The sequence below is a fragment of the Gopherus flavomarginatus genome, chromosome 5 (genome assembly GCF_025201925.1).
Source record: "Gopherus flavomarginatus isolate rGopFla2 chromosome 5, rGopFla2.mat.asm, whole genome shotgun sequence".
Taxonomy (NCBI): Eukaryota; Metazoa; Chordata; order Testudines; family Testudinidae; genus Gopherus; species Gopherus flavomarginatus.
Genome location: NC_066621.1, coordinates 59,629,772 through 59,640,348, shown reverse-complemented (window position 1 = coordinate 59,640,348; position 10,577 = coordinate 59,629,772). Strand labels below are relative to the sequence as shown.

The 10,577-nt window shown below is 43.5% G+C and overlaps 1 protein-coding gene across 10 annotated transcripts in view; it reads left to right on the top strand.

The window, feature by feature from the left end:
* The first annotated feature begins 2,326 nt into the window (after window positions 1-2,326).
* The window catches only part of DENND5A (DENN domain containing 5A), a 110,637-nt gene continuing 102,386 nt past the window's right edge, over window positions 2,327-10,577 (top strand). The window contains exon 1 of one of the 10 annotated variants that reach the window (XM_050955007.1): window positions 2,327-2,602. In XM_050955007.1, the coding sequence (XP_050810964.1) occupies window positions 2,503-2,602 (100 nt within the window). In that variant the 5' untranslated portion in view covers window positions 2,327-2,502. The remainder of the gene's footprint in view (window positions 2,603-10,577) is intronic. The other 9 variants (XM_050955006.1, XM_050955008.1, XM_050955001.1 and 6 more) reach the window with 9 other exon arrangements.

Below are 10,577 nucleotides of genomic sequence, written 5' to 3'. Positions count from 1 at the left end.
TCTCCTCACTAGTGTATAAAGCAGGGGTTGGCAACCTATGGCACACGTGTCAAAGGTGGCAGGTGAGCTGATTTTTGATGGTATGCAGCAGCAGGCTGAGCGGCTCAGCCCATCACTGCTCTGGGGTTCCGGCTGCTGCCCTATTGCCAGCTGGGATACCAGCCATCGGGCCCACTCAGCACCTGCTGCTGGCCTGGGAACCCCAAGGAACCCCAGGCTGGCAGTGGGCTGAGCAGGCCAGCTGAACCACTCAACCTGCTGTCAGCCTGGGGTTCCATTCACTCAGCCGGCAGCGGGCTGAGTGGGCTGGTGGCGGGCTGAGCAGGGCCGATGGGGGGTTGAGTGGCTCAGTCTGCTGCCAGTCTGGGGTGCCAGCAGCACTCAGCCTACTGCTACTCCGAGGTTCCGGCTGCCGGTCCCTTGCCAGTCAGGAGCTCAGCTGCCAGCCCCACTCTGCCTCCTGCCAGCCTGGGTGAGCAGAATCCCAGGCTGGTAGCGGGCTGAGGGAGGGTTGGCAGCCGGGATCCTGGCTGGCAGGAGTTGTTGGTCAGAACCCCAGACCAGCAGCGGGCTGAGCAGGGCCTGGGATCCTTGTCTAGGGTTCCAGCCACCAGCCCACTGCCGGTTTGGGGTTTCATTTACTCAGCTGGCAGTGGCCTGAGCAGGACCGGTGGCCAAGACCTCAGATAATAACAATAGTTTATTTATATAATATAGACATAGAGAGAAACCTTCTACAAACATTAAAATGTATTACTGGCACGAGAAACCTTAAATTACAGTGAACTTGGCACACCACTTCTGAAAGTTTGCCGATCCCTGGTATAGAGTGACCATATGTTGTACTAAGATTCTCCTGCTTTTTTTTTTCCCTGTGAGTCAGTATAACTTTTGCCAGCCCAGAAGCTGGGCAGCCAATGTTTTACGTTTTCACAATGTTTTCTCCAACTTTCATAAAGTAAATACATAGTTAATATGAGTTATAAAGGCCAGGGACACTTCTTTGTGAAGAATCTGTACAGCAGATCATGCCCATAGACGATCCAGAAAAGAAATTTGAGGTTGAGTTTTTTAATGTTGTGATGGATAAAGCAGTATCTGCTGTTGATGAAAGGTTTAATACCTTGCAAGTACACCATGAACAGTTTGGATTTTTGTATGACATAACTAAATTCAACAAAATAGGAAAACAAGAGCAACTAATGACAAAGTGCAAGAACCTAGAGAGCCTCCTGAAGCACGGTGATAGTTTTGATTTAAATGGACTTGAACTGTACGAAGAATTGAGTACACTGTCATCAATGTTGCCACATGCAAAATCGGTGATGGACATTGTACAGTTTTTTCATACCCGCAAACTTGTTGACGTATATCCTAATGTGTACATTGCCACTCGTATTCTACTGACAATTCCTGTAACAGTAGCATCAGGATAATGGAGTTTCTCAAAACTAAAGCTCATTAAAAACTATCTCCGCTCTACAATGAGTCAGGAACGCTTAACTGGTCTTGCTATTCTTGCAATCGAACAAGACACGACTTTGTCTTTGTCATACGATGACATTATTACTGAAAAAGCCAGAAAGATTGCTTTTAATTAAAAACAAATCTTTGTTTCAATACCTCTTGATATAAATTTCCAATAAAATTTTGATAAATTAAAAAAATATATTATTTGCATCATTCTGTCATATCAGAATTTTTTCTATAGTGCTGCTTCTTTAGTGCTACTCCATCAGCATTACAGTGTGCTTCATTAAGTTAAACTGGTTTTAATAATGGGAATATGGCAAGTTTTCCAATACTGTAAGCTTATGCTTGTGTTGCTAAGAGCAGGTCAGCCACCGGGGCACCAGTTTAATAATCTCGCCCAGGGCACCATAAATGCTGAGGCCGGCCCTGAAGATGATGTCATGTGATTCAATCTCCAGGAATACAGTCCAACCAAAATTGGTAACCTAGTAACAGCCCTGTTCATTCACGGTGAAGCAGCAGACATGGGTCAGTGTGGGCAGAGAGGGCACCGGGCTGGACGGGCCACTGGCCTGACCCAGCACCGCCGGGCTCCTGAGGGAACAGGGACTCGGGGGCAGAAGGAGCTGAGCCCCGTGCAGCGGGATGGGGGCGGAAGGAGGAGCCGTGGGGCGGGAAGGGAGAGCCCTGGGGCCGGGCAGGCAAGAGCCGGCGCGAGGGGCAGCAAGGGCGGGAGGGGGCTGGGTGGCGAGACCTGTGCCCACTGCCCCACCCAGAGCCATCCAGCCTCCCACGGGCAGCAACATGACGTCATCCCATCCGCTCAGAGCGCACGCGCAGCATTGCGGTTTCTCTCTCTCCCCCCCAAAGAACAGCTGGGGGCCGTACCCACAATGCCGTGCGGCGCTGCCCGCTCCGCTCCGTCATGGAGGCAGCGGCAGCCGCCGCAGCTGGCACAGCTGGAGCAGCCCCGGCGCTGGCCGCCTTCCCCCGGGCGCGCTGAGCCCCCCGCACCCCTCGGGCTCCAGCATGAGCGGAGGCGGCTCCTCCGCACCCGGCCGCTTCGCCGACTACTTCGTGATCTGCGGGCTGGACACCGAGACCGGGCTGGAGCCGGACGAGCTCTCGGGTGAGGGGCGCCGGGGGCTGCCTTTGTCCCCAGCGGTGCGCAGCCCCTGCGGGAGGGGATGGGTTGCAATTGCCCCCGCTCCCCGGAGAGGCAGCTTGCCGGGGGGGGGGTGTTGCGGGTATTTGCGGTTGCCCTGGAGGATGCCCGGCTCCCGGTGGGGATGAAGCGAGAGTCTGGGGTGCGCTGCGAACAGTTCCCGTGGCTTGGTTCGTGCACATGCCGGATCGGGGCCATACGGAGTCAGTAAAAGGTCCCTGGGAGCTGCTTTGTTGTGGCAGCAACAGGGCGCCGTAAGACCCCGAGTTGGTGACAATGATCCTAGCAGAGGCCGCTGGTGGGGCTGAAATGCCCTGTGCTTTCTCTTGGTGTGAGATGAAGGGTGGAGGACGGAGGGTTGCTGGAGGCAGCTCTGAACAGCTGGAGGGGAGGGCCGCACGGAAACGCCTATCGTGGCCCTTCTCAGGATTAACGGCCTTCTGGCCGCACTTACGTTTGGCGAGGTGTTTTATTTCAGGCGATGTAGGCAGTTTAGTAACAACCCGTAAAAAGAGCTGGGCAATGTAGAGGTATTTTTCTAAGAAGAAACAACAAATAAAGCCAGGAGGAGCTTTCAACTCTAATGGAAGTTTTACAAGTATCAGTTATCATAACTAGGGTGCTGGTGTGTGGAGGAGTGCAGTAATTAGGCATGTTGGGATGGTACAGTATGTCCCAAACACATTCATAATGGTCAGTACTACATCTTACGGTCACTATACATATAAGATCACTCTTCTGGTTTGAGGCCAGGGACTTAACAGGCTCATTTAGGCATTGAAAATATTTCAGATAAGTACATTACTTTTAAAATTCTTCTGTACGTGGCTACACTTCTTGGAGCTTGTTATCTGTGCTTAAAACAAGGTTAATGCCCTTTTCAAAAGTGGGGTATGTGTGCTTGCGTGTGTGGTGGTGTTATAGCTCTGCTGCTTCCGTCAATTGATGTGAGATTCCTGGAAGCTTTTAAAATAACTTTTTTTAAAATAAATTATTAAAATATTTTTTAGAGTTAAAAATTATATGCTGCCATTTTTGAGCAAGATTATTAAATTATATTCTGCATGTTTGTATTGAGTTACAATAAAAGTTAAGAACAATAAAAATGTTAAAAGACAATAGTTTTGTTGTTTCTAAGAGTTTATTTCCTTTAAGATATAACTGAATTCAGTAGTGTATCTGTCTTAGAAGCTGTGTCCTTCTTATCTGACACATGCATTTTTTTTTCTTTTGCTTCTGGTTAGGAGGTGTGTCTTACAATGTCATTACAATCCTCCTCTGCTTATATTAAGTGTACAGTGTCAGATTCTGATATCTTTCTCTCAGGTTTAGTAGTCCCATTGACTTCAGTTGAACTATTCACGGAGTAAGACCCTTTTTCCAGCCAAACACAGTATCAGAATCTGGCATAACATCACCTGAAGTCAGTGGAGTTATTCTGTATTTACACTAGTGTAGCTGAGCTCAGAATGTGGCCCACGGTTTGGGTTTTCTTGCTTCCTTAAATGTGTTTCATAATGTGCAGTGGGCGTTACTGTCTTAGTAATATTGACTGGAAATTTTTGACTTTTTTTTTATGTTCATTGTAGACTGAAATTTGTATAGAGGAATACTCATTCTGTTGACTAAATGTGCATCATTTTGTCTATGACTGAAACTTTTTCTTATTAATCACATAGGACCAGATTCTTCCACCCTTACTCATGCGGAGTAGTAACTTACTGTATAATGAGCCCTTTTCAATTTCAATGGGAATAACTGAAAGTAGGATATCAGTCTGAGTGAGTGAGTAAGGGTGGCACAATCTGGTACTTAAAAGTACATTATAAAGTTCAGTTTTAAGGATATGAACATTTAAAAGTATTTGGGGTAAAAAGTTTGAGAGACTCTAAGGGTATAATGCTGCTTTAATAATAGCTAGGAGTAAACAAGACTTGTATGCTGAAAACAGTTGATGCTTCCTGGTGTCATATTTGTCGCTCCTATTATTTTTTGCCTTGTGTTGAGTTCCACAAATTACTGCATAATAGTTCTTCCCTCTGTTGCATGTGAATAGCTCCTCCTCTCATAATAAATGTTACTTTGAGATAACTATCTAATATTTAGGAAACTGAAAGACTGTTGTATGATATTACCTTAATTTTATGTCTGAATTTGAAATAATAAAGACTGGAGTATGCTGTTTTGTTTGGCCTTTTCTTGCTAAAGGAAATTTGAGGAAATATAGGCCCCGATCCTCTCAACTGTTCCGTATGGGTGCCAGATCTGCCTGCGTGCAATAACTTGTGGAATTGGGACCATATTTTGCTAGTGTGATATGCACTCTATTTAAAGGGATTCTGTATTCCTTGAGGAAAAAATGAGGATTGGCGCACAGTGAAACAATTGAGAGGAAAAGCATTTGATATAACTTCACTGCATATAATTTAAGTGGAGTTTCAGTACAGTTGGATGAGTTTAGTGTAAGAAACTAGTATTAGTCATGCATGATAGTGTGTTGGCAGATATTGCTTTTTAAATCTTAAGTAGACTACAGTATATGAACAAACTAAACTAAGATCCTGCTCCAGAGTCCATTGAAGTCAATGGAAATGCCTATTAAATGTTTTGTGCTTCCTGGAAGATTCCTTTATTTGAATAAAAGGAGCATTGTGTAGCTTTTCCGCTTACTTCTGTATTTAAAAAATCCATTCTGTATTCTTGAACTGTTGAAACAATTTGCTTAATAAGAGGCCATTGTTGGAACTAAGGCATTGGCACTACAGTTGCTGTGTGCGGTAGCAGGGGAAGCAGGATTCTTAAAATAAAGCAAAGCTTAAACACAAACGATCCCTTGATTGGAGCCCACTGAGATTCTCTTCAGGGCTTTTCTATATCGGGTCTGCCTTGAGCAAAGCCCCAAAATGATGTCATAGTAACTTAAACTTGCTACAGGAAATTGATAATGACTGCCAGAACCCCTAGGGATGCTGTAAACAGATTTTATTATAGCTAAGCTAATGAAATCTTATACTTCAGGTGTTTTACAATAATATTATCAAATAGCATTTTGTTGGAGTTTTGTAAATAAACTACAAACTCATAAACAGTTTGATTCTCTTTCTGATTATTTTTGCTTAAAAGATGGCTTCTGTTTCCACTTTCTTCTGTCTGCATAAAAAGTTTACTAAATGTCATACTCACAGTATTTTACAAAACTCCATGATTGGTATTTACACTCAGAGTGGTTTAAGGACAATATATTCTCTACCTCCAAGTTACTTTTTTTGGTCCAGAAATTTATACAGCATGGTTATTTGGACTTCAGTGAAGTAATGAAAACTGTTCTTGCTGGATGTCTTGGTAACAAGCAGCTAGAGAGTTTTTACTTGCTAGTAGTTGATTGAGTCATACTGTCCTATCTTAAAAACTCTCCCTAAGCGTGGCAGGAGTGGGGGACGAGAGGAAATGAGATGTTTCCATGGGTTCTGTAGAATCCCCAGAAGACAGTGGTAGAATTTTTGTAGTTTAGTAAGTCTGTATTACAAACATTTTTACTTAATAGATGAAATAATGAAGTGTATCTGTTACTAAGGGCTAGTCTACACTGGCAATGTTAAAGCGCTGCCATGGCAGCACTTTTACGTGGCTTGTATATAGGGCCATCCCTAGCTATTTGGGGCCTTACGCAGTTCCCCAGTGGGGGACGGGGGCCCAGGCCTCCATGGGGGTTGGGGGTTGGCCCCAGGCTTCGGGGTGGGGTAGACTGGCTTAGGAGGTGGGGGGAACCGCCCCCCCCCTCTGGCGGTGTGGTGGGGGCTGGGTCGCTGCACTTCCTACCACCAGTGAGTGCAGGCCGAGCCCGGCCTGAGTGCAGTCCTCAGGGGAAGGAAGAGGCGGGGCTGGGGCGGAGCAGAGGTGGGAAGAGGCAGGGTTGGGGCAGTGAAGAGGTGGAGCAGGGTGGGGGCTTGGGTGGGGCAAGGGTCATGGGGAAGAGGCGGGGCAAGGGCTGGAGCAGCATGCATCTGTGCAGGACACCAGGAAATTTGATGCCCTATGCAGCTGTGTACTTTGCATATGGGTAAGGATGGCCCTATTTGTGTAGTAATGGCAGACCACTGGGAGAGAGCTCTCCCAGTGCTCTTTTTTTTTTTTAGAGAAAATCTCCACTAGGGGCACAGCTACCAGCACTGGTGCACTGTCTACACTGGTGCTTCACAGTGCTGAAACTTGCTGCTCTCGGGTGTGTGTATATGTTCACAGTGCCAGTGTTGACAAGCCCTAAGACAAATCTATATGTAGTGTCACTTACTGTTGCAGCAGTATGGATAGGATTTAAGTCTCATGTCTGCATCTTGGAAATGTAATGAGAAGTGTGTAGTGCCTTTTATTTTTCAATCAGCTATAAATGAGTTTTTCAAAAACAGTCTGAAAACTGGGACAAAAAAACCAAACTAGTTTCGTCATAAAATTATTTAGTTTATGTGGCAATAGTATATTTTACATTCTTTTACACTAAAGATGTGTATTCTAATTCCTAACTCAGTTTTATTAACAAAAGCCTCTGGACAGCATTTGTTTACTATGTAGTTAAAAACAAAGAATGAATTAGTTTATTGTGTTGCTTAGGTGCAAGCTGAGTTGGGGAAAAGAAACTCCTCACTATATAATGTGAAATTGCAGTTTCACAAATCTGATCATCAGTTGATAATCCAATATAGTCTCTTGCTCACAGAACTTGAGTGTACTTGGAAATAACTTCCATCTCATAGTGACAAATAGGTAATGAATGTTTTTCCAAAATTACAGTGAACAAGGGGGAAATGCTTAAAGGAATACAAATGTCTAAAATTAACTTGTGCTGTGAAGTAAAGATCCTGATGATTTTACAATAGATCAATAAAAAACAATAGTTGCTCTTTACTATGGTCTGGTTAAACATTTAAACTTATGGCATATCTCAGGGATTGATCATGATACTATTTAAATATTGCTCTGACCATATCACCCTCCTCTTTTAATCCTTCATCTGGGCTCCCCATTTTCCACTGTATCAAATTCAAGCTTCTTGTCCTCACCTTCCATGACTTTTAGCAACTCTGCCCCTCTCTACTTTATTTCCCCTTGTCTTATAGGGTCTGATCTGCAAATCACTGAAGTCAGTTGAAAGACTCCCGCTGACTCTGGATGGAGGTCCATATTGTGTTATCCCTTTGCTCTGTCAAACAAGCCAGGCTTGAACGTCTGCTGTTGGCTTTCTCTGCTAACACTTCTGTAGTTTCTTCCACGTTGCCCCATTATATGTGGAACGCTCTCCCTGAATGGATGTATAAGACCTCCTTCCAAAGCTCCTAAGACCCACTTCTGCTGTGACCCCTGCAAGAAATCATCTAACCAAGGATGGCTAGGTTGTGCAGCAGTCAAGGATAGCTGACTACTGATTTTGGGTTAGAAAAAAACCACCTCAACTTTCAGATATATTGGAACCCTTTTCTTCTCCCTTCTCCACACTAATTTGTATCTTGTTTGTAATTGGAGTGTAATTTGTGTAGGACTGTGCCCACTCAGGTGTTTGTACAGCACCTAGCACAGCGAGGCCTGGATACTGATTAGGGCACCTTACCATACATAATAAATGCTTTAATAGTATTGATGCATGAAATCATCAAGGAAAATAACTAGAATTGGAACAAGTGAAATGACTCAATTGCTATCGTCCCCTGTTTGACACTGTATGTGTTAGCAAGGTAATGGGAAAATATTGGTATAAATTAATCCTAGTGAAACTCCATTGACTTCAGTGGAGCTACACCTGAATGAGTTTGGCCTACTGTTTCTGGAGCCAGAAGTGTTTCTCTTGTGCAATAACATAGCAATATTGTTTCCCCTCTGTCTCTTTCCCTTTACATTTGGAGGCTCTATTCCTGGCTCCTTCAGTCTTCCAATACACCTGTACTTGTTTTTTCTCAGCATTAAGTTTAGAATAGATGATGATCTTCAAGTAGCCCCTGGTTTTAGGGTTCACCCCACCCACACAGAACTTCCCTTTTCCATTTAAGAGCTTTTTAAGCATTATTCAGATAAACTGAAGTACTTGAAGAATTTGTCTGTATATCATATAGGTCAATTGATATCATATAGGTCAAGTGATAAATTGCTCATTGTATTAGAGCATCAGAAATATCATTTTCCTTCTCTTTGGTGGCTAATAGAATAATACTCTTGCCAGCAATTGTTTGAATGACGTTGGGAATGACTTTTATACACTAGGAAACTGTTGTAGCCTTTCCCTTATTAAAAGTGTATGAGTAAGGTTTTCTTTTAGTTTTAATTCTTCAACTAGAGGAAAACATTGTAATGCTTACCTTTGATTAATGCTTTCCCTCTTAACTACTGATATTTTCCTTTTGTTTTGTATTTTCTTCCTTTGTGGATGAAGGATGATCTTTTGATTAAGATACAGGATTGGGAGTCAGACCTGAGGTCTCTTCCTGTAATAGACTTCTGCAGCACACTGTTTACATTTACTTATTGAATAAATAAATGTTTCTTTATCTATAAGGTGGGGCTAATATGTATCCCTTTTGGCAAAGATGAATGTGTTGGTGGGAGGTGCTGGCTTGACTTCCCTGGAGATTGAAGTAGTGTTGCCTTTTTTTGGGAATAACAGCAGTGCAGGCTTCCCACACTGCCCTGACAGTGTGCCTCTATCCTTACATGAGGGATTAATTCTAAAGATGAAAGGGTATTTTGGTCTCCTTGGCCTTGCTAACAAAGGTGCTGATTCTGTTATGGGGGCTTGTCTAGCAGGATTTGCACTGAGGCTATTTCACACAGGCCACTCACTCTGAACAGGCATCAGATGATAACTTTAAGCTGCATTTGAACTGGCACCTGTGGAAAGCTCTAGGTCCCATTAGCAGTTCCTCTTCCTCCCCCCAGTTTTCCTTTCCCCAAGAAGCCTGAGTTGCTTTCTGTGTTTTAGAGTGCCAAAGAGATCTTTTGTCTCATTGGGAACTGAGGCAGACGTGCTGTGGTAGCTGATATGTAGAATAAAGAATGGGAAGGCTGATGTAAGGAAAAGCAGCTGTACTCCATTAATCACATTTGGAGCTACAATTTATTAAGCTGTTTCTATAATACCAAACTCTTGATTGTCATGTCTGTGCTGTAGGTAAAATTGCCAGTTGTGTCTTCCAAAATCTCGATTATAGAAAATGAATGACTTTTTTTTCCCAGTACATTTTAAAAAATCTCTGTGTCTTGGGTGTTCAACTTCTTTGTAAAGAAAGGAGTATGCTTTTCTATAACAAGGTGCTGGGAGCCAAGGTTTCTGGGTTCTCTTCTCAGTGCTGCAGTGGATTCATGAGATTTTTTTTAACTAATATTTTAAAAGTCTAGTTTCTGGAGCCTACTTTAAATAGCATGTCATAGCATACTCCTCTCTTCTCTCTACCCCTGCTCCCCTCCCTGCTCCACCAATGAACGAACATTGTGTAAGTGTGTTTCTGCTCCTTTGCTGATCTTTTTAAGGACTGGCCTTTCCTAAAAGCAAGCAACTACAATGCTGTTATATGCACAAACTAAGAGCAAAGGTTATTCTCTTCTAAACTTTCAAACTATAACATTCTTGAGGGGAGTTATTTGTAATGGCCATAGGGACCACATGTTTGGAAAACTATGGCTTTTCAAGTCTCTCTTCACTGCTCTTAGGGACTTCTCATTTTAGTGCCTTTGAGTTCTCTCACCCACAGGGTTCACATGGCAGCAATAATGCATATGAAGTGACATTGTCAGAAGCAGTTACTTATTTTTAACTGTATACAAAAAGTATTTCTTCTGATACTTGTGACAAGAGCTTCCTGGATTTGTGGCTTGCAGTCAAGTTTACAGTTATCTAGAGTATGAAATGTTACCAAATAGAGAAAAACTGTCTAACGTTGACACAAATGGTCTCAGG